This window comes from Myxocyprinus asiaticus, chromosome 3 (assembly GCF_019703515.2).
Source record: "Myxocyprinus asiaticus isolate MX2 ecotype Aquarium Trade chromosome 3, UBuf_Myxa_2, whole genome shotgun sequence".
Classification (NCBI taxonomy): Eukaryota; Metazoa; Chordata; class Actinopteri; order Cypriniformes; family Catostomidae; genus Myxocyprinus; species Myxocyprinus asiaticus.
Genome location: NC_059346.1, coordinates 8850402 through 8875502, shown reverse-complemented (window position 1 = coordinate 8875502; position 25101 = coordinate 8850402). Strand labels below are relative to the sequence as shown.

Below are 25101 nucleotides of genomic sequence, written 5' to 3'. Positions count from 1 at the left end.
AACTCTACTTGTCTTTCCAGCCCAACGACACCACAGTGATTGCTCGAATTTCTGCCTGCCTGGCAGACATCTCGGCCTGGATGAAGGAGCACCACCTGCAACTCAACCCAGCTAAGACTGAACTCCTTGTCTTTCCAGCCAACCCTGCTATTGAACACAACATCACCATGCAGCTGGGTGCAACTACAGTAACGCCTTCCAAATCGGTCAGAAATCTAGGGGTAACCATCGACAACAGACTAAATTTCACAGACCACATCTCAAAGACTGCAAGATCATGTAGATTTACACTCTACAATATCAAGAAGATAAGACCCTTCCTCTCTGAACATGCCACACAACTGCTTGTCCAGTCACTTGTCATAAATAGACTGGACTACTGTAACGCTCTCATTGCAGGCCTCCCTGCATGTGCAATTAGACCCCTGCAAATGATCCAGAATGCAGCAGCACGTCTGGTCTTTAATGAACCAAAGAGAGCACGTTACACCACTCCTTGTCTCTCTCCACTGGCTGCCGGTTGATGCACATATCAAATATAAGACTCTGATGCTGGCATACAAAACAGTCACTAGGTCTGCTCCAGCATACCTAAAATCATTTATGCAGAGCTATGCGCCCACTAGAAGCCTGCAGTCAGCTAAGGAATGTCGCCTTGTTGTACCAACACAAAGAGGCACCAAAACACTTTCCCGGACTTTCAGCTTCATCATACCACGTTGGTGGAACAACCTTCCCAACTCCATCCGTGAAGCTGACTCACTCTCTTCAAAAAACGACTAAAAACACATCTTTTCCATGAGCACTTAACCAGTCATTAAAAAAAAAAAAAAAATTCCTGTTGCACTTTATTCTGTTTTGAATACTATTCTGATGCTAGTGAAACTTTGTGATACGGCACTTTTCATACCACTGTCTCCTTAAGATGATGCGCTTATGCTTTCCTCTTTTGTAAGTCACTTTGGATAAAAGCGTCTGCCAAATGAATAAATGTAAATGTAAATGTAATACAGATGGCCCCCTACAAGCACTCCCGGCCCCACCCTGGCCCACCCCCCCCCCCCCATTCAGAATGGTCTAGAACCACCCCTGGTTCATAACTTTAGGGGTTTCTTGCAACTAGGCTCACATCAAATATCATGCTTGTTGTTTATATCTGAATGAGAGTCTGCATTTGGTTCATTTTTTTGAGCTCACTGACTATATTCACTAAATGTACCACCAGCTTCTCCCATTGAAGACTCAGGCATTATTTTACCGTTTCTGACACGGAAAACAAAGCCTTTGAAAACAAGCTCTGAGATTTCATTTATTTTGTCCGCTGGCACAGTCATCTTGCATGACTTTCCATTGATTTTAATTAAGGTTTACTCAGCAGGTGAGAATTCCTGTGTGATTAAGGAATAAGAAGCAGGTCCTCAGCACATTTTTCCAGCCAGAGAGAAAGAGAGAGCAAGATCGGATTGTTGTGGAAGCATATTGCACAATCTACTTCTCTCAACAGATTATATACATTAAAAATAGGTGGTTCAGTTTCCAATGATCCCTTCTAAGATGTTTGCTTTTCGATTAAGGGTAAACAAAATTAAACTGGCACACAATAGAAAGAGTATAATAGAAGGTAGTGCTGATTAATGTACTTTACATGCTTTATGCATTATTCTCTTGAGGTGGGCTTGTACTTACAATATGAGGCCCTATTTTAAGAGGCTATCACGAAGTGCAGAGTCATACACGCAAAGTCAATGGGCATGGCCAGGAAGTTTTGGTATTTTCGTGCAAGCTTGTGCTTAGTCTAGAGCAGGGCTACTCAACTTCGGTATGGTCAGGGGCCGCAAAGCTGGATCCCTTTACCCTCGAGGGCCACACTCTTCATTTTTATGATTTATATGTACTTTACCACGGGCCACTGTATTTTCAGAGTTTGGACATGGACTTTATAACTGCCTTTGCACTGAAAACAGATATGCTTTTGAAACGTCTTAGTGCAATTACCTATTTCTCAGGAAAATATCAAATTGCGCTTTACGCCACTTCATTACCATACAACACACTCCCAGTTTGCGTGCATACACCCACAGATAGTGCAAACACTCACACCCATGCCCACTAGTGCTTTGCGCTTGCACGAAAATTATGCTTAGAATTAGCGCCTTTCTCGAAAATTGGATAAGATGTTGCACACAGTCGTAGCGCATAGCACTGCGCTTTGCGCACTCACGAAAACAGAGCACATGATTTTTGTATGTGTTTTGAATGTGGGTTCATTTCTGAATGTAAGAACTGAAAAAAGATTGCTCAGAGTTTGCTCTTTCAAAGCTCAGAAGAAATAAAGAGACACAAAACAGACAATTGTTCATTTACAATAAGATATAAAGCTACAGTTGTGGCCAAAAATATTGGCACCCTTGGTAAATATGAGTAAAGAAGGCTGTGTAAAATATGTCTTTATTGTTTATCCTTTTGATCTTTCATTCAAAATATTCACAAAAATCTATCCTCTAATGGATATCAAACAATTGCAAACACAACACAAGTTTTATCAAAAAATAAATATTGTTGTCTAATATATGTGTGACACAATTATTGGCACCCTTTTATTCAATACATTGTGCAACCTCCCATTGCTAAGATGACAGCTCTGAGTCTTCTCCTATAATGCCTAATGAGGTTGGAGAACACATGGCAAGGGATCTGAGACCATTCCTCCATACAGAATATCTCCAGATCCTTCAAATTCAGAGGTCCATGCTGGTGGACTCTCCTCTTCAGTTCACCCCAAAGGTTTTCTATGGGGTTCAAGTCAGGGGACTGGGATGGTCATGGCAGAACCTTGATTTTGTGGTCAGTGAACCATTTTTGTGTTGATTTTGATGTGTGTTTTGGATAATTTTCCTCTTGGAAGATCCAACCATGGCCCATTTTAAGCTTTCTGGCAGAGGCAGTCAGTTTTGGATTTTTTATCTGTTGGTATTTGATAGAGTCCATGAGGTAATGTATCCGAACAAGATGTCCAGGACCTCTGGCATTAAAACAGCCCCACAACATTAAAGATCCACCATCTTATTTAACTGTGGGCATGGGGTACTTTTCCATATGACTACCTCTCTGTGTGCGCCAAACCCATCTCTGGTGTTTGCTGCCAAAAGCTCTATTTTTTTTTCTTCTGACCATAGAATCTGGTCCCATTTAATGGCCCAGTAGTGTCTGGCAAACTGAAGATGCTTGAATTTGTTGTTGGATGAGAGCAGAGGCTTTTTTCTTGAAACCCTCCCAAACAACTTGTTGTGATGTAGGTGATGTCTGATTGTAGTTTTGAAGACTTTCTGACCCCAAGACCCAAATAATTTCTGCAATTCTCCAGCTGTGATATTTGGAGAATTTTTGGCCACTCGAACCATCCTCCTCACCGTGCGTGGAGACAATATAGACACATGTCCTTTTCCAGGCCGAATTTGTAACATCTCCAGTTGATTGAAATTTTTTAATTATTACCCTGATTGTGGAAATTGGTATTTTCAATGCTTTACCTATTTCCTTAAAGCCACTTCTTATTTTGTGAAGCTCAACAACTTTTTGCCGCACATCAGAACTTATTCTTTGGTCTTGCCCATTGTGATGGATGACTAAGGGAATTTGGCGTTATTTTTTCCCCCACCCGTATTCTGGCAGGTCCTGCCTCCTGCGTTTGGATTGGCTACTAAGAGCTACTTAGAAGCGGTCTGCGTATGGGCAGTTGAGAAGTCGTTCATATAGCCTTAGTAACCATAGTAAACAGAGGGACATAATATCGTATAAGTTGCAGAAAAACAAACAGCCACTAAGTTCGAAGTTCAGTGCGAATTTTAAATGGTTAACATGAGACAAGACAAAACTATCACATGCATTTAAATAAGTTGTTTACAGCTTTGTCGATTAATATTATAATAGGGGCCATGTAACATTGCAGCTTCCAGTGTATGAGCGTGTGTGTGTTTTTACTCTTTTCTGTCCTGTACAACTGATAGACCTACTTACTATATAGTAAATTCCATACAGCTCAATATACGATATGTAACAAATGAATATACGATATGTAACATAATTTGTTACATATCCTCCACCACCTGGATTGAGGCGAGTCACTACGCCACCACGAGGACTTAGAGCGCATTGGGAATTGGGCATTCCAAATTGGGGAGAAAAAGGGGAGAAAAAATATGAATGGTAATATACTTCAGATATATTTTACTCATAAGAATTTCTTGGGGTGCCAATAATTGTGGTAAACATGTTTGGAGAAAAATATTTATTTAATAAAGAGATTTCTCCTCCCTTTCATATAGTTTTCTTTAATTAAAGGTTAGATTTTTGTGAATATTTTGAATGAAAGATCAAAAGGATAAACAATAAAGGCATATTTTTCTTAGCCTTCTTTGCTCATATTTACCAAGGTTGCCAATATTTTTGGCCACATCTGTATAACATTAATGCGGATAGCCTAGTCCAGATAATTTAGTATTGAAGGAATTTCATGAGAAATGAATCTTTGATGTTTGATTGCATCCTTTACCTTTAACTCAGGACACTAACAAAACAGTGCCAAAACAGACTGTGGTACTAACATGTTTTTTATATTGTACAATGGTAACACCACGGTTTTTTTGGTCATGTGCTACAGTAATACCAGGTATTCCACACTCAAAAAAATATTTTTGCCTATTTTTAAGATTTAACATTTCAATTTTATTACAAAATTCCATCAAACTGTAATGTTGAACAAAATTACATAAATAAAACGTAAAATATTTTTTTATTTTTTTTTATTTTGGTGGATTAAAGATTACTAAATTCAATTCAATGTTATGAAATTGAAATGAGTAAATCTTAAAATTATTTTGTTGAGTGGGTGGCCTCTGTATGCAGGAGTACCATGCATACTAAAAATATATACTACCTTAGAGGGCAGGGCGGGAATTTTTTTCAGAAATAGTTTTGCGTGACCTTACAACAAGTTTTGCAGTCCCTCGAAATAGTTTGCGTTCCCTCGCAATAAGTTTTGCATTCCCTAGCAATAAATGTAACATGGTTGTGTACTGTAGTAACCATATTCTAACCTTGATATTTGTAGTAAAACCACTGTAATAATATAGGACAATGAAAACTATGGTAATAAAAATCATAATTTTGTGGTAATTATGGTTTTACTACAAATAGTAAAACCATAGTAACCACAAGAATTCCCATGGTTAATCTATAGTAAAATCTATAGTACTATATGCATACAGAATATTGTATTAAAACCATGGTTTCCGCCAAAAAACATGTTTACTTACTTTTCATAGTTAAAACAAAATTAATATAGTAAAACCATTTTTTTCATCCAAAAATAAATAAATAAAGGTTAGCCCAACAGTCATGGTTACTACATTATTACTATAGTAAAACCATGATTTCTGCCAAAAATTATGGTTACTACAGTCTACAATATTACTATAGTAAAACCAGTTAAACTATGGTATTTACTGTATATAGTAAAACCGTAATAACCACAAAATTGATATTTTTATTATCAGGGTTTTCAATTTCCTGTTTTATCACTATGGTTTCACAACAAATATCATTGTTTTTCTTAATGCAACTGATTTAGTTGCTGTCAATAGTGATAACAGTGGTAGCATTTTGATTTTCAATCGATCAGTTGTCTACTATCTTGTTCTGAGAGCCTTATCTTGTCTAATAATTTTTTTGCATATTAAATACTTTTTTTGCAGTAGAGGTCAAAGTTGAGCTGACTCTTTTAGAGAAAGAGAAAGAGGTGGATCTGATGTCTCCTAATGGAAAGGCCAGTCCATTCTCAGAATGCAGACCCAACGGCTCTCTGGGACACTGTTCAGATGAGGACACAATGACTCTACAACCACAGCGCAAACACAGAGATTACATAGAGGCCTCTGTCTGCCACGTCAAAGACCTGGAAAATGGACAGTAAGTGTACTTTACTTTCAATCATACTTAATTTGCGCACTTTTGTATGTTTGTTTATGTGTGTTTAGCTCCCATTGTGTGTTAGCATGCTTATCATAACTAAAGAAGACAAGACTGATTGTTTTACTGTGGATGTTTTTTTGTGGCATTTCACAACTGACAATTCGAAAGACTTTTAAAATGGGAACTCTGACAGAATTGTTGAACTAAATTTTCTTTCCTATTGACTCAGGCAGGACAGCTTAAAGGGTGTGTCCTGTTTTTAAAATAGCCAATAGCCTTAAGTGTTCTAGAGAGCATTTGATTGGACAAAATTTTGTATACTCCTCTGCAAACAAGACAAGTCATCAATATTTTATGGTTCAGTTTCCCAAAAGAGATCAAGATGGTAAGTTTGAAATTTGTATATTTGCTAAAATTTTACTTTGCCAACTTTTAGGAGTACACTATCATGTAGATAGCTTCAAAGCTAACAGACATAGACTGAAAGCCACAAAATAATTTGAACAAAACTACGGATGATATCAGCATTGGATTGTGTGTATTTTTGAGCTGTGCTAATCAAATATGTTTTGTTTGGCAGAATGCGTGAGGTGGATTTGGGTACAGGCCGAGCTCTGCTCATAAAGGAACATGGAGAATTCTTTGCCATGGGACATAAGTGCCCACATTATGGGGCTCCACTGGTCAAAGGTGAGGTACATCCTGTGGAGCACTGCTGGTCTTCTACATTCCATAGCTTGGGAATTACATTCAAAGAACCTTTTGCACAGTTATCAAGCAGTACCTCTTAGAGATTGAATGTTGTGGATTTAAATGAAACAGCAACGATATTGATTGTGTGTAACGTGCTGGTAATCAAACAGCAGAAATGATAACATCTTTCAGAAATACTCTCCATTTAAAAGCAATTGTACCTGTCCTTCAGGTGTGCTATCAAAAGGGCGTGTGCGATGTCCATGGCATGGGGCATGTTTTAACATCGTTACGGGTGACATTGAGGATTTTCCTGGCTTAGACAGTCTGCCCACCTTCCAGGTAACATCTTTATGCATTGTAATTGAGACAATATTGCCTTGTGTTATTGTGGGTCTTTCACTGGTTTCCTTGGAACCTGAAAGTCCAATTTTGAAAACCAAATTTTACTTATTAACTTATTAAAAAATCCAAAAATGAAAATTCTCTCATCATTTAGTCATCCTAGATGTGTATGAGTTTCTTTCTTCTGCAGAAAACAACCAAAGATTTTTAGAAGAATATCACAGCTCTGTAGGTCCATACACTGCAGGTGAATGGTGACCAGAACTTTTAGGCTCCAAAAACATAAATAAAGGCAGCATGAAAGTAATCCCCATGACTCTAGTAGTTAAATCTGTCTTCAGAAGTGATATAATAGGTGTGGGAGAGTAACAGATCAATATTTAAGTCCTTTTTTATAAATCTCAACTTTAACTTACATTTACATTCTTTCATATTCTGAAAGTGAAAGTGGAGATTTATTGTAAAAAAGGATCGAAATCTTGATCTGTTTCTCACCCAAAGTGATTGCATTGCTTCAGAAGACATACTGTATATTAAACCACTGGAGTGAGAGTAAAATATTTTTTAATGATGGTTATGGGAGGAATGTGTAGCAACAAACAGTGCATTGCACCCTGCTGCATATAGGGGCTACATAGCCGCAGACCAGTCAGAGTTCCCATGATGATCCCTGTCCACCGTTGAAAGCGCCTACAATGGGCATGCGAGCGTCGGAACATGACCTTGGAGCAGTGGATTAAGGTTGCCTGGTCCAATGAGTCCCGTTTTCTTTTACATCACGTGGATGGCCATGTATGTGTATGCAGTTTACCTGGGGAAGTGATGGCACCAGGATGCATTGTGGGAAGACAGCAAGCCAGTGGAGGCAGTGTGATGCTCTGGACAATGTTCTGCTGGGAAACCCTGGGTCCGGCCATTCATGTGGATGTCAATTTGACACGTGCCTCTTACCTAAACATTGTTGCAGACCAGGTACACCCCTTCATGGCAATGGTATTCCCTGATGGCAGTGGCCTCATTCAGCAGGATAATGTGCCCTGCCACTCTGCACACATTGTTCAGGAATGGTTTAAGGAACATGATTAAGAGTTCAATGTGTTGCCCTGGCCTCTAAATTCCCCAGATCTCAATCCGATTGAGCATCTGTGGGATGTGCTGGACAAACAAGTCCGATCCTCAGCGGCTCCACCTCGCAACTTACAGGACTTGAATGTCTTGAATGTCCTGCTGCTAATGTCTTGGGGTCTTGCAGAGTCCATGCCTCGGCGAGTCGGCGCTGTGGTCATAATGGTCATAATGTTTTGGCTTATCGGTGTATGTCATTTTTCTTTATTTAGTAGAATGCTCAATGCTTTAAAAGTAGTGGGCTATGTTCCAGTTCTTCTAAAACCACAGGATAACCTTATGTGAGGAACAGACCAAATTGTGATTAATTGAAAATCTTGCCTCCTGGGCAAGAAACACATTTCAGTAGTTCGCAAGATAATGTTTTGAAGATAGTGTAAATGTGTGAGTCTCGCTGTCCTGGGCGAAGGGCTCGTGACTTGACCTGAGCTCTAATACCCCCCCAGACTTAGATTGGTTAGTAATGAATAGATAGGAGGAGAAGGGAAGGTGGAGGATGCTGGAAGACTCATCGCCACATAGAGGTAAGCAGCTGTTTAAATACGCATACTCTGGCAATGTGATTGGTTGGATTAAATTAACTTGCTCCTCCCGAACCTAGTTATAAAACTCCATTTTGAATTACATGAAGGTGAATAAATGATGAAAGAATTATCATTTTTAGGTAAAAAATTCCTTTAATTGAGCTGTTTTACTTGTTAAAATGCTTATTTACAACAAGACATTAAGTCATAGAGGAAGTAGATCTTCTCGTAAACCCAGAGGATTCATATATTCATCAAAGGGGAGAAAATGAACCTCACTGAGCAGCAGGGGGAGTAATACATCTGTTATGTAATAACCTGTCATTTCAATTAATTTCCTCACACTATTTCAGGTCAAAGTTGAGAAAGAGAAGGTGATAATAAGAGCAAACAAGCAGGTAAATAGCTTCTTTCTCTCTCTGTCTTTAAATTATTTTTTAAAGTGAATTAAAACTGTGTGTAATTTTTTCAGTGTTAACATATTTTATCTCAGCTTAATACTGCTGAACTGTGAACTATAAGGAAGCAGTTTGTGCTGTAATTTTCTTAAAAGTGTAACTCTGTGGCGCTATCAAAACATTACGGCCCATCGAGCCTGAGTTTGGGGCGGATGTTTGTACAACCAAAGGAAGACGGGAGAGTTTTCAGAAATCTGTTTGAAACCAGATTGTTTTTAGCAATAATGTTTGTTGAAGCTAGTGTCGGAGAAATTACACACTTCAACTTTAAATTTAACAACAGTTGTAAATAGTGATGTGAGGTCTCATCTGTTTCCTGTCAGGCCCTTCAAACTCAGCGGCGGACAAAGAGCATGTCAAAGTGTTCAGCTGTCATCAACTCCAGCAATGGATTCAGCCACATTCTCATTATTGGATCAGGTTGCAGCCATAATGTTTTAAAATGACTCTAAAATGCACTAAAACATAATTTTTTGAGAAGTAAACTGTTCATAGGCTCATATGTGCAGCTTACTGCTAAACTCTGCATTCCACTAATATTAACTGGGTTATATATACACTGGCGGTTTGGAATAATGTTCAGATTTTGCTGTTTCGGAAGGAAATTGGTACTTTAATTCGCCAAAGTGGCATTCAGCTGATCACAAAGTATAGTCAGGACATTACTGATGTAAAAAACAGCACCATCACTATTTGAAAAAGTCATTTTTTTATCAAATCTAGACAGACCCCATCACTCCAACACCTTATCCTTGAGTAATCATGCTAAATTGCTAATTTGGTACTAGAAAATCACTTGCCATTATATCAAAAACAGTTGAAAGCTATTTGGTTCATTAAATGAAGCTCAACATCTTTGTGTTTGTTTTTGAGCTGCCACAGTATGCAATAGACTGGCATGTCTTAAGGTCAATATTAGGTCAAAAATGGCAAAAAAGAAACAGCTTTCTGTAGAAACTCATCAGTCAATCATTGTTTTGAGGAATGAAGGCTATACAATGCTTGAAATTGCCAAAAAAAATAAAACAACAACTGAAGATTTAATTCAAAGGTGTACACTACAGTCTTCAAAGACAAAGGACAACTGGCTCTAACAAGGACAGAAAGAGATGTGGAAGGTCAGATGTACAACTAAACAAGAGGATAAGTACATCAGAGTCTCTAGTTTGAGAAATAGACGCCTCACATGTCCTCAGCTGACAGCTTCATTGAATTCTACCCGCTCAACACCAGTTTCATGAACAACAGTAAAGAGAAGACTCAGGGGTGCAGGCCTTATGGGAAGAACTGCAAAGAAACAGCACTTTTGAAACAGAAAAACAAAAAGAAAAGGTTAGAGTTGGCAAAGAAACACAGACATTGGACAACAGATAATTGGAAAAGAGTGTTATGGATCTTAACCCCATTGAACTTTTGTGGGATCAGCTAGACTGTAAGGTGCGTAAGAAGTGCCCGACAAGACAGCCACATCTATGGCAAGTGCTACAGGAAGCGTGGGGTGAAATGTCACCGAGTATCTGGACAAACTGACAGCTAGAATGCCAAGGATTTGCAAAGCTGTCATTGCTACACGTGGAGGATTATTTGATGAGAACTCTTTGAAGTTTTTCAAATTGTAATAGTAATTTTTCACGTTATTAATGTCCTGACTATACATTGTGATCAGTTGAATGCCACTTTGGTGAATACAAATACCAATTTCTTTCCATAAGAGCAAAATCTGTACATTATTCCTAACTTTTGGCCATCAGTGTATATAAATATTGCTGTTGTGTTCAGCACACACTAAACAGTGAAGTTGCTGAAATGCATTTTCCTGCTTATCTGTTGCATTATCTGTTTTAAGGGATAATTTTAAATTCTGTCATCATTTACTCACCCACATATCACCCTTATGACTTTCTTTCTTCCTTGGACCACAATTTCACTTTCATTTGTTTGGAATTAAGATGCAATGAAAATGTATGGTGACGGAGACTAGCATACTGCCTAACATCTCATTTTGTTTTCCATAGAAGAAAGTAATTTGTCTTTGGAACAACATGAGGGTTTGAAAATAATGACAGAATTGTTGTTGTTTTTTTTTTTTTGAACTATCCCTTTAAAAGAGTAATGTGATATAATTGGATAATTTACTGTACTTTGTACATGAAATCAAAATTGACCTGTATGTTCTTATACTTACGTACAGCATAATGTACAACCTAATGAATACATACAGTAAGCAACAGAATATGTACATTTAGAACAGACTACTGTAGGTCAGAAGGTTGCATGCCATATTTTAACATAACACAATGCAGTTACTGGTTGATACATAATTTAGATAAAATGTAAGAGACAATAATGTCTGAAATATCTACTGATATTCAGATTAGAGTTCATTGTACATTGTGGCCACATTTCCAGCTCGGGGCATTAACGTGCATTTATTTTCAATAATTGAAAGGTCAGTTGTTAATTCTTCTTCACTTATTATTTCTTGTTATGCATAAGGCTTGCCTAAAACAAATAGGTAGATACACTCACTTAGCACTTTAGTAGTAAAACTATGGTGCTAATAAAGCACCCGATGTGGTCTTCTGCTTTTGTAGCCCATCAGTCTAAAGGTTCGACGTGTTGTGCATTCTGAGATGATATTCTGCTCGCTACAACTGTACAGAGTGGTTATCTGAGTGACCATAGCCTTTTTGTCAGCTCGAACCAATCTGGCCATTCTCCGTTGACCTCTCTCATCAACAAGGCATTTCCATCCGGAGAACTGTCGCTCACTAGATGTTTTTTGTTTTTGGCACCATTCTGGGTAAACTATTGAAACTGTTGTGCGTGAAAATCCCAAGAGATCAGCAGTTACAGAAATACTCAAACCAGCCCATCTGGCACCAACAATCGTGCCATGGTCTAAATCACTGAAATCAAATTTTTTCCCCATTCTGATGGTTGATGTGAATATAAACTGAAGCTCCTGACCTGTATATGCATGATTTTATGCATTGCACTGTTGCCACATGTTTGGCTGATTAGATAATGGCATGAATAAGTAGGTGTACAGGTGTTCCTAATAAAGTTCTAGGTGATTGTAGATTGAACATCACAGAAGATGGTGAAATATTACCCAAAAACATGTTACCACTTTTTCATTCCCATTTGTTATCACAAATCTCCTAATTTGTCCCATGCTATTCCCTTGTCAGATCCATTAATATAGAGAACAGTTTTCAGTTCCTACTCTTTGAAGTGTGTGCTAATACTTTATACTAGTTCGTACTTTAAGTACTGTATACAACCCTTTTTCTACTGTACATTTAGAAATTATATTAATAGTGTTATTAATAGCAGTGTTTTAGTAATGTTGGTTTAAAAAAAACCTTAAATTAGAATAATATTTTATTATTGGGGCATGTTGTCACAAAAGGTCAACATGTTTGTTGAACTGAACAGTGAAGAAAAAAAAATGTTGGTTTAACTTAATTAAATTGTGGTCATTGGTTCCAAACAATGAAAATTAGTTTTTTTGATATGAATTTAAATGTAGGCTCTACTCAAACACTTTTTGTAGCGAAAACCGAAATGAATTGAGTTAACCCAACTCATATTTTATCTGTTTAAATAACTCTATTGAACCTTGCAACTTATTGCTAGCTAGCAACAAACACAAAAGCATATTATTTATATATTTTTGAATGGTATAACAAGCATAGTGCTGCTGAGAGGTAACAGACCCCCAAAAAGTCATTATACTGATAATCCCTCAGTATTTGTTTCATGCAAAAAGTATTACACACTAAATTTTCAGAAATATCATATCCAACCTCAGCCTTACCATTAGCTCCACTCTTCTCCAAAATGGTAACCTCCAAGACAATTAAACAGCTCCTCTAAATCCCAACATAACAGAACAGTAAACACTAACAAGTCTCCTACTTGTTTCATTTATCATAGAAATACATTAAAATAACACTTAAATTTAAAATTTACTCACCCAATCCAGTCCCATGCAAAGCATGCTGGAAACTGGAAATCCCGGGCGGTTTTACCAATACAGTGATGCAAAAAAGAAAACGTATTCACATACAGTAGTCCCAACACAGTTGGATTAAGTGAACATACTGTAGATATACAGTACTGTACATTATGTTGAGACCAAATGCTAATTGTGTTGCATCATTTCTGTTTAATTAAGTTAATTAAGCAAGCAGTAAAAATCATGGTGAGTGAACACCATCCTTTAGAAGTCTGAATCCATTTGAACATTTCATAGCAATGTGATCATATGTGTTGAATATCACTTGGACTTTATGCAATATAATTATGTTCTCATCTCAAAACATGAATGTATTAAGTTAATTTCAAGTGTACTGGTTTAGTATTTTCAGTAGAGCTGCTATCACCTTTTTTTCAGTGTATCTTTTTTCCTGGGCAATAACAATGGAAATGTTCAATAGCTGTTTTGTAGCCAAGACTTTGAGGCTTATGGCTAAACAGACATTTAGTTTTAAAAATAAACATACCCTGAGAAATTTTCACTGGAATACAAAGTGTGACAACAAGCCCCGATCTCCACTATATATTCTTTGATCTGAACATAACCCTGTTCACACAGTTGTTTTCAGTGCTCTGCCCTTAGCAAGCCAGGTTAAACTTCTATATGTGAGCACCTCTTGAACTCATTATCTTGTTTTCTCACTCAGGTCCGGCTGGTCTGGTGTGCGCTGAGACTCTGAGGCAGGAGGGTTTCACTGATCGTATAGTGATGTGCACCATGGACAAACATCTGCCTTACGACAGACCTAAACTGAGTAAGGTTTGTACACAGAACAGTCCACAGTGCAGTCTGGAAACTAAGTTTCACATTTACATTTGAAAATCAATGTAATACCACTTTTCAGAGATTTTAATTTTAATCACACATGCTAAAATGCAGCTGGTCTATGTTAGTATGTTGATGTCCATCTGCTCTTTTCTTCAGTCTTTAGAGAGCACAGCTGAGCAGCTACAACTGCGGTCCATGGAGTTCTTTCAAATGCATGACATAGAGATACTATTGGAAAAAGAGGTGAGAGCACTTACTTATATTTTTTTTCACTTACATAAAAGTACTGTGGCGGTACCATGGTGATGGTATCAAATAGTAATACCAGCCATGGTTCATGTCCAAAAAATATAGTATTACAATGGTACTTTCATAAACACTGATGAGCCAAAACATGCCCAATATGCTGTTGGTCCTCCGTGTGCCGCCAAAACATCGCTGACCCGTCGAGGCATGGACTCTACAAGAGCCCTGAAGGTGTCCTGTGGTATCTGGCACCAAGACATTAGCAGCAGATCCTGCTAATGTAAGTTATGTAAGTAATGTAAGTTGCCGCCGTTGATCAGACTTGTTGGTCCAGCACATCCCATAGATGCTCAATCGGATTGAGATCTATGGAATTTGAAGGTCAGGGCAACACCTTGAACTCTTAATCATGTTCCTCAAACCATTCCTGAGCAATGTGTGCAGAGTGGCAGGGCACATTATCCTGCTGAATGAGGCCACTGCCATCATGGAATACCATTGCCATGAAGGGGTGTACCTGGTCTGCAACGATGTTTAGGTAGGTGGCACGTGTAAACTGACATCCACATGGATGGCCGGACTCAGGGTTTCCCAGCAGAACATTGCCCAGAGCATCAGACTCCCTCCACCGGCTTGTCGTCTTCCCACAGTGCATCCTGGTGCCATCACTTCCCCAGGTAAACGGCGCACACGTAAACGGCCATCTACGTGATGTGAAAGAAAACGTGACTCATCAGACCAGGCAACCTTCTTCCACTGCTCCAAGGTCCAGCTCCGACGCTCGCGTGCCTATTGTAGGTGCTTTCGACGGTGGACAGGGGTCATCATAGGCACTCTGACCGGTCTGCGGCTATGCAGCCGCATACGCAGCAGGGTGCGATGCACTGTGTTGTGCTAATTTCCTCACATAAACATAATACAATTTTCTGTGACTTGTGCCACAGTAGACCTTCTGTTGGTTTGGACCAGACAGGATAGCCTACGTTGCCCTTGTGCATCGATGAGGCACCTAAAACCCTGTCACCGGTTTGTGGTTTGTCCCTCCTCGGACCACTGTTGGTAGGTACTCACCACTGCTGACCAGGAGCACCCCAGAAGCCTTGCCATTTCAGAGATGCCTACCCAGTCATTTGGCCATAACAATTTGGTCCTTGTCAAAATCGCTCAGGTCTTTACTCCTGCCCATTTCTCCAGCATTCAACACATTGACTACGAGAACTGATTGTTCGCTTACCATCTAATCTACCCAGACCTTGAAATGTGGCCTTGTTAGGAGATGATCAATGTTATTCGCTTCACCTGTGAGTGGTCATAATGTTTTGGCTCATCAATGTACAGGTACAGTATATACCATGGCACTGATTGATAACCTATTTATTTACCAGTTCATAGTACTTCAATGTACTTTAAAGAATACTATGGTACTACTATAGTACCTTTTCAAAATCAGGTATTGTCATGATTCATGTTCAAAAACATGGTATTAACATGGTCCTTTTATATATATATATGTATATATACACATACTATGGTACTAAATTATTTACCGTGGTATTTACATATTCATTTTCCTTAGCTATGGATTTATACGGTACTCCAAGGTACTTCAAAGAACACGAAGGCACTACCATGGCACTGCAATGTCCAAAAAAAAAAAAAAAAAAAACACGAGATTGCCATTTTAAATATCCAAAATCATGGTATTATCATGATAAATGTTTAAACTATGATGTATTACCATCAAGTGTACCACTGTTTCATTATCTTTTGTGTACTTTTTGTCACTGATATTATTTAAAGAGTTGAAGCCTATATATTTGTCATTTTTGCAAATTGTGATTCGGTTCTTCACAGGTTGTCTGCGTAGATGTGAAGACAAGAACTGTGACATTTCGGGATGGTTTTAAAATGGAGTATCGAAAACTCTTCATTGCCACAGGGAGCAGGTAAAAGCCATAAATCTATACCTACAGCTGTGACAAGGATATTCTATTCTCCAGGTCCCTTTATTTAGGTGCTAGTGCTGCAAATGAGATGCAGAACATTTGTTTTGAACCTACACATACTGTAGAACATTGAGTTGTAGACCAGTTCAGTTAAAGGACAGCCACATTCAAGACAACACTTAAAGGGATAGTTCACACTAAAATGAAAATTCTGTCATCATTTACTCACCCTCATGTTATTTCATGGAACACAAAGATGACGTAGGCAGTATGTTAGTCTCAGTCACCACTCACATTCATTGGATCTTTTTTTCACACAGTGAAAGTGAATGGTGACTGACTGAGACTATCAATATGCCAAACATCTCTTTTTGTGCTCAACAAAAGAATGAAAGTCATACATGGTTAGAACCACATGAGGGTGAATAAATGATGGCAGAATTTTGATTTGTGGGTAAACTATCCCATTAAAAACTGAACTAATCTTTAATATGAATGAAATTCCTTAACCTTTACAGACCCAAACCTCTGAGTTACAAAGGCAAAGATGTGGGAAATGTGTTTCACCTCCGAACACCAGAGGATGCAAACAGCATCGCTACACTCGCCAGCAATAAGAATGCAGTCATCGTGGGAACCTCGTTTATTGGTGAGAGCCAATACTTATGTCATTATCTGATACTTTGCATAGGTCCCAAAATGTACTTTTTAAGACTCCAAATACTTGGAGGAAATGTTTTGCTTGAAAAAGTGTAAAATCTTATTTTTATATAAATGCCTCTTGATTAGATTATGTGCTATCTAATGATAATAATAACAATTCATTTATTTTTAAGTGCACTGTAAAATGATTTCATCATTAGTATAGTTACAACAACATCTTTATTTCCATCCATTTACTGTAACTTGTCACAATAATTTCTGTCATTTCATTTCAGTGATTAAAAGGTAGTTCACAAAAGAATGAAAATTATGTCAGAATTTATTCACCCTAATGTTGTTTCAAACCTTTCTTTTAAAGAAACCCAAGGCAGAATGCCTCAGTCAGCATTCGCTTCTGTTGCATCTTTATTTTACACACAATGAAAGTGAATGGTGACTGAGACTGAACATTCTGCCTAACATCTCCTTTGTGTTCCGTGGAAGCAAAAAAGTCGTATGGGTTTGGAACAACATTGAGGGTGTGTAAATTATGACATAATTTTCATTTTTGGGTGAACTATTTATTTACGTTCAAGCAAAGCGGTTGAAATCAACTTTAAACTGCAGGTTGTAACTTTGGCACCACTTGAAAATTTTAAGGTAGCAATTTTAGTGGGTAGAATTTTTTTTTACAGTGTGTGGCTCAAATACTTTTGGGGCCTATTTATAAAGGACTGATATGTGTTATGTAAAGCAGTGGTGTTATGTGATTTTCTTTGTTCAGGTATGGAGGTGGCCGCAGCTCTCACAGATAAGGCGCACTCGGTGTCTGTCATTGGCATAGAGGCCGTGCCATTCCGTAAAGCTCTTGGAGAGAAAGTGGGAAAAGCCTTGATGAAGGTTTGAGGATATACTCATGTATCACTCGTATTATTGCAGTAATCACATTATATTCAAGTATAGATCCCTCTGTAATTTGATTTCCTTTTTGGCATTCTCCTCTCCTCAGCTGTTTGAGTCGAACAGGGTGAAGTTCTACATGTTGAACGAGGTGTGGGAGATGAGAGGGCAGAATGGACAGGTATCATGAAAGTGAGAGAAACAGGAGCTCAGTGAAGTATAGGCAGGGGTTAAATTGGGGCGGAATGGTCCGGAACGGCGTTCTGGCACCTCTGATTCAAAAAAGAAATAAAGATTGGCAGTTTCATTCTATTTCCTCGCTGTAAACTCTAATAAGTTAGTACAACTCAAAAAATGTGAGGCTATTAGTTTAAGCTAATAAACTCCTAAGTTGAAGTTAATAGAACTTTCAGATTTTGAGCTACACATTCACGTTAATTGCTTTTAACTTAAATTATTGAGTAAGCTAACTCATATATATTTTAATGGCACTTAATTTTAAATTGAACTCTTTGGCTGAATTTAAAATGACCATATAAGCTAAACTTAAACACTTCAAGTAGAGGGAACCTACCTAACTAGTACTAGTAGAGCTATCTGGCACAGTGAAAGCTAGCATGCTAAATGCTTACTAATTGGAAACTCTATGGTTTCATTGGCATAGCAATATCTCAATGAATAAAGCATTGTACCTGTCCTAAAACTAAGCTCAAACTCCACTATTCACCATAATGATAACCCCCAAAAACTTGAACATAACACAAAATAGCACAACAAAACAAAAGTCCCCCCTTTACATTCATCTTGCACAAAGACACGTTATATAACACTCAATTTTAACACTTCCCTGTCGAGTGCCATGCAAAGCATGCTTGGAAATAGAAATACCCTGCCCAGTTTCAGTTAAATTTAAGTTCCACTAAATTGAATGAGACAAGTTCATTAAACTTAAAACAATAAAACAATTCAGGTTACTTAAAAGGTGTCTCGTCGGGTTTCGTGGACTCAAAAGAAAGAGAAAGTTCTAAATACTCATCAAGGTTAATTTATTTGAACTAATTTGTATTATTTACATTTTCCCTACTCAAAACTATTAATTATTTTGAGCATTAGGGTTTACAGTTGCAGGCAGGCTCCAGTTCAGTTTTTTTATGCAATCCGTCTCTATCTAGCGAGTTTGCTTGCTTGAAAACACCTTTAAAGTTCTTTAAAGTTAATAACATAAGCATTATGCTTCTGTCTAGTCTGTGTCAGAACCTGGTCCGCTGTATTCACCTAGAGCGGTACTATTTTAACGGGGCGTATTGCAGATGCGCTTCGCTGCCCACTTCTGTTCCTGTTCACAGATCACAAATTAGGGGGGTTGTTAGGATTACCCCCTCAAAAATCCCAATTTAACTCCTGAATATAGGTCTCTCTCTCTCTCTCTCTCTCTCTCTCTCTCTCTCTCTCGTAGAGAGTGATTAATTACTGTACATCCGATCTGACTTAGGAATTGCTTAGCTTTGAATATTTCTTAACACAGCTATTGCAATAATGGATTGCTTCAGGGCTAAAACGCAAGAATAAGCAGAATTATGATCTATTACGAGATTAAACGTTTGATAAATATGTTTCTCTCAAGAAATAACTAAGTAACTCAAGTATTTTGCCAGATTTGTGCATCGTAAGATAAATCGGATAAGTATCCCTATTCTTTAATAAGAAAGTGTCTGCTCCGAATGTAAATGTAAAAGTGAAATACTTTTGTATTTTTGTTTCAATAGTTAAAAGAAGTGGTTCTGAAAAGTGGCAAAGTCTTAAGAGCTGATGTGTGTGTCATTGGCACAGGTGAGTCTGTGTTAGATTCACGTGCTTTCTCTTTCTTCAGCCTTTCTCTCATTAAAAGGGTCATATTATGATAAATCAAATTTTCTGTGATGTTTTGTCATCAAAGAATTCAATGTACTATAATATAAAACATACTGTAACGTTAAAGGAATAGTTCACCCTAAAATGAAAATTCTCTCATCATTTTCTCACACTCATACCATCTCAGATGTGTATGACTTTCTTTCTTCTGCAGAACACAAATAAAGATTTTTAGAAGAATATCTCAGCTTTGTAGGTCCATGCAATTCAAGTGAATGGTGAACAAAACTTTGAAGCTCCAAAAAGCACATAAACACAAGTTATCCATGTGACTCCAGTGGTTTAATCCATGTCTTCTGAAGCGATCCAGTCGGTTTTGTTTGAGAACAGACCAAAATGTAACTCACAATATGTCGACATCAGCAGTCTCTTTGGCGTTTATAATTTCAAGCTTGATTACACTTCCTTGCGCCATCTAGCAACAATGCACATGCGTCAAGCACTAGGAAGTGTAATCAAGTTTGAAATCATGATTGTGCCTAGAGACTGCAATGGCAAGATGAACAGTGAAAAAGGAGTAATAAAAAAACTGACTGGATCACTTCAGAAGACATGGATTAAACCACTTGAGTCGTATGGATTACTTTTATGCTGACTTTATGTATTTTTTGGTGCTTCAAAGTTTTGGTCACCATTCACTTGCATTGTATGGACCTTCAGAGCTGAGATATTCTTCCAAACATTTTTGTTTGTGTTCTGCAGTAGAGAGAAAGTAATGCACATCTGCGATAACATAAGGGTTAGTAAACTGAGAGAGAATTTTCATTTTTGGGTGAACTATTCGTTTAATTTGGCCCATCCAGTCTTGGAGAGGTAATAAGGCAGAAGTAGAAAAGATGCTATTTTTGTTGAACACTAGATGAACTAACGATATAAAGGCTATTTTATGCTTTAAATATAAATAAAAATTATAATTAAATTTTTTTCTGCAAAGGTGTTCCTTTTGTTTTCTCCTATTCATGCATATCACTTAAATTCTCGACCTACAAGAACTCGGCTTGTCAGAGAGTGTTGATGATTGGTTAAAACGAATCATGGGTGTGGTTTGGTGCATGACAATCTGTCTGTGACGTCACCCTCAACGAACTAATTTTAAAACGACGCCACACATAGCATAAACGCAGGCTTTTGTTCATTCAGGAGAAAAAGTTTGGCTTCTTATATTGTATAAATTAGGCTTAAGAGAACAATCTGGGGAAGTTAACAAAACTTTGTGCTGTTTCTGCATGTGTAGCACCTGCCACTCTGCATATCCTTCCGAAGCGAGTGGCTAATGTTTATTATTAACAAGAACCTTTATTCTGTGATATTAACAGCTTGTGTGAGATGACCCATTTAGTACTCTATAAACTGTGAAAATGCTTATGTTTTTTTATGATATTGTATGAATTTTGATTTGTGTGTTTGTGTGCATGTGTGTTTAGGCTCAGGTCCAGCCACGGCATTCCTGAAACAGAGCGGAGTACACATGGACTCCAAGGGATTCATTCCAGTCAATAAGGTTCAGTGTATTTACATTTCATGTGGTGTACAGTTCCTTATGTTACATGCAGAGTACCAGCATCATAACATATTTACTCACATCTGTTTGTCAATCAACCTGTGATAATCTGCTCATTACAACTGTTAATCAGTGCTAATTATATCAGGGTCATTTTTTATGTATATAACTTTGAGTTCTCGGTGATAATGCTAACAAGCTACAAAGCATGTCATAAAAACTCTGTTTACTCATACTCAAGGTCCAAATTTAACCGTTTATTAATATATTAATTCACCTGCCAATAGAAAGTGAATTTTACCGGACATAAATATTTCATACCATATATTGCATTCGATTTATTTTAAATATATGTATTTGTCCTTGTGACAATGGAATTATTTAACTGTCATTGGGTCAACAGGTCATTGTGTTACTCATCATATCACAGCTAGTCTCTGTCTTTCAGTGAAACTGCACAACACAAAAACCATGAAGACACATCGTGATATCGTTTCTAATATATTCGTCTTGGTGGCTAAAAGCAAGGAATATTCCATATATGTATATCCATGTATAAAAATAAAATGGTAACACTTTACAGTAAGGTTCCATTTGTTAGCATTAGTTAACAACATAAGTTAACATTAACTGGCTTTTGCCACTTGCCGAGTGTTAATTTTGGACCCTGCTTACACTTACTTTGCCTTCAACTCTTTCAGACCATGCAGACGAACATAGATGGGGTCTTTGCTGGGGGTGATGTGGTAACATTTCCTCTAGCCCTGCGCAGCAATAAGAAGGGGAACATTCCCCACTGGCAGATGGCGCATGTACACGGTAAGACCTGTAGACCAGTTTTCAGCTTCCTCTACCATAACCATAACCTCAACAACACTTATAAAACTACAATTGCTTTGTAATCTAAAGGTGAAATGTCTAACACATTTTCTGTTCTATCACAGGCAGGGTGGCTGCTCTTAGCATGATGGGAAAGACCTCAGACATTAAAACGGTGCCTTACTTCTGGACAGCCATGTTTGGGAAAAGCATTAGATATGCTGGTAAGGAGTGACTAACGTTGACTAACTTGCACCTCAATAATCAGTACAGTTAATGAAATACAGTTGCAGGAAAAAGTATGTTTATGTGTGGAGGTCTGCATATAAAATCATATCAAGTCTCAACAATGACAAATTTTGTAACCTTTTCAGCATTTAATCACCCTCATTTTGTTGCAATCTTGTATGACTTTCTTTCTTCTGTGGAACACAAAAGGAGATGTTAGGCAGAACGTTAGCCTCAGTCACCATTTACTTTCATTGCATATTTTTCAATAAAAGTGAATGGTGAATCCGGGTAAATCAAAAAGGTTCACATACTTTTTCCAGCAGCTGTGTACAAATGATTTTTTTTAAAAAGGCCTTAATTTAGGCACTGTTTAAATGAATGGTTAATTGTTGTGTACATGTCAAGTGCTTTAAATCTTGTTGTCAAGGGTATGGAGATGGCTTTGATGATGTCGTCATCCAGGGAGATTTGGACGAGCTGAAATTTGTGGCATTTTATACAAAGTGAGTGTATTCAATTTTTATCTTGTCAGAATTTAATCGAGGCATTAATGATTGTTCTTTTTTTTTATTCAGTAATTTACTATTTAGGTTTATTCAAATCATTGATACCACTCGTTGAAGTCCTTAAAGGAATAGCCCTGGTACGATATGAGTTAAGCTCATTCAACAGCATTTGTGGCATAATGTTGATTATCAAAAAATGAATTTCCAATTGTCCATTCTTTTCTTTAAAAAAAGCAACAATTGAGGTTACAGTGAGGCACTTACATTGGAAGTGAATGGGGACCATTTTTGGAGTGTTTAAAAGCACTTACATTAAAGGAATAGTTCACCCAAAAATAAACATTATCTCATTATTCACTTACCCTGATGCCATCCCAGATGTGTATGACTGTCTTTCTTCAGCAGAACACAAATGAAGATTTTTAGAAGAAGATAGAGCTCTGTCAGGTCCTTAAAATGGAAGTACACAGGTGCCAGCACTTTGACGGTCCAAAAGTCACATTTAGGCAGCATAAAAGTAATCCATGTGACTCCAGTTGATCAGTGAATGTCTTCTGAAGCGAATCGATAGGTTTATGTAAGAAACAAGTCGATAATTAAAAAGTTTTTAACTTTAAATCGGCGCTTCCATCCAGGGCTCTGATGCAGTTTGAAATGGCCGAACTCTTGCGAGACGTTCGTTCTTCTGTTGTAAATAAGCACCGCTTCCGAATTCTCACGTTAACTCGCGATGTGCATACGTCACGCTTCGTGTCAGCTGCTGGCAGGAAGTGCTTTTTAAAAGTTAATAACATTTTAATTATTGATTTATTTTTACACAAACGTATCGATTTGTTTCAGAAGACATTCATTTATCGACTGGAGTCATGTGGATTGCTTTATTGTTGCCTAAATGTGACTTTTGGACCGTCAAAGTGCTGGCACCCATGTACTTCTATTATAAGGACCTGACAGAGCTCTATCTTCTTCTAAAAAACTTCATTTGTGTTCTGCTGAAGAAAGACAGTCATCCACATCTGGGACTGCATCAGGGTAAGCGAATAATGATAATTATTCACTTAATTAATAATGAGTGAACTATTCCTTTAATTATCCTGTTAAAACTCATGTATTATTATTAGCATATTAATAGCTGTAAAATTGTTTAAATCGCCATTTTTACAGTCGTTTTACGGTTTGTTGACATTATATCATCATGACAACGAAGTTGTAAAATTGGCTCTAACTTTACACAGAAAAGGTTAGTAAGTGATTTTATCACACTAAAATCGTGTTAACACGCATATTGTTTTTGTCTTGTTGTGACTATCCTTTTGAAACAGTGAGTATAGACCTTATTCACAGCAGCGCTTTCTTTGATTTTTGATGGGAATGACAGCGAGGCTGTGAGGGACAGATGTACAGTCTCTTCAATGGGCTGTACTGCAGTTTAAAGTGTTTTTGGATCGTTCTGCGGAGAAAACATTAAAAAAATATCTTTCCAAGAACATTCAGTAGACAAACAACTCCAGACAACATGAGTTGTGGAAAATCAGATGTGATCTAGGAGCTTTTTATAGCTTTATACCATGCGTGCCATTGAAGAGATGGTAAGTCTATCCCTCACAGCCTCGTTGTCATTCCCATTAAAAATCAAAGATGGCGCTAGCGTGAATAAGGTCTATTTAACGTTTACGGATTGGCCCCCATTGACTTCCATTGTAAGTGCCTCGCTGTAACCTCGATTTTTGCTTTTTTTAAGAAAAGGAGGGGCAAGTTAAAATTCATTTTTGTGGTAATCAACATTATGCCACAAATGCTGTCGATTGAGCTGAACTTGTATTGAACCCAGAAAATTCCTTTAATAATTACAATGTGATAAATGTCATGTGGGACATGTAGGTTAGAGTCCCAACTGAAAAACCCCTGCTCATTAGAATTATGACACAGGAGGAATTATCGATTTGTTATAGTGTTCTCTGTGATTGGGACTGGAAACTGCTGAGATAATGTGTATTTAGGTTTTGATTAAAAGGTGTTGTTAGATCAAGTCAAACCGCAGTGGCTGAAGTAAGCCAAAGTGTAATGACGCAATGCTCATTGGAAAAGATTTGGAAAGTCAAGCATCACTAATATTATTGCTCATACTTAGAGTAATGGTTTGTTCTATTTAACCACATGTGTGTGTATTTTCATAACAGCATTTATTAATCTTATTTTATGTGGTAACACTTTACAATAAGGTTCCATTTGTTAACATTATTTAACAACATTAGTTAACATGAACTAACAATGAACAATACTTTTACAGCATTAATGAATCTTGGTTAATGTTAATTTCAAAATATAATTTTTTTTTTTTTTATCAAAAGTTGTATTTGTTTACATTAGTTAATGCACTTTGAACTAACATGAACTAACAATGAACAACTGTATTTTTATTAACTAACATTAAGTAAGACTAATAAATGCTGTGAAATTATTGTTCATTG

General features: G+C 37.4%; 1 protein-coding gene across 2 annotated transcripts in view; it reads left to right on the top strand.

The window, feature by feature from the left end:
• Positions 1 to 25101, top strand: part of LOC127430255 (apoptosis-inducing factor 3-like) — a 62622-nt gene that overhangs the window by 31265 nt on the left and 6256 nt on the right. Inside the window, exons 3-18 of one of the 2 annotated variants that reach the window (XM_051679947.1) lie at positions 5757 to 5967; positions 6551 to 6660; positions 6896 to 7005; positions 9011 to 9055; positions 9439 to 9535; positions 13807 to 13919; positions 14085 to 14171; positions 16029 to 16120; positions 16639 to 16769; positions 17547 to 17662; positions 17772 to 17813; positions 19429 to 19492; positions 20998 to 21074; positions 21776 to 21893; positions 22019 to 22117; positions 22552 to 22627. In XM_051679947.1, the coding sequence (XP_051535907.1) occupies positions 5757 to 5967; positions 6551 to 6660; positions 6896 to 7005; positions 9011 to 9055; positions 9439 to 9535; positions 13807 to 13919; positions 14085 to 14171; positions 16029 to 16120; positions 16639 to 16769; positions 17547 to 17662; positions 17772 to 17813; positions 19429 to 19492; positions 20998 to 21074; positions 21776 to 21893; positions 22019 to 22117; positions 22552 to 22627 (1588 nt within the window). Of the gene's footprint in view, positions 1 to 5756; positions 5968 to 6550; positions 6661 to 6895; positions 7006 to 9010; positions 9056 to 9438; positions 9536 to 13806; positions 13920 to 14084; positions 14172 to 16028; positions 16121 to 16638; positions 16770 to 17546; positions 17663 to 17771; positions 17844 to 19428; positions 19493 to 20997; positions 21075 to 21775; positions 21894 to 22018; positions 22118 to 22551; positions 22628 to 25101 lie in introns of both variants that reach the window. The other variant, XM_051679938.1, reaches the window with a different exon arrangement.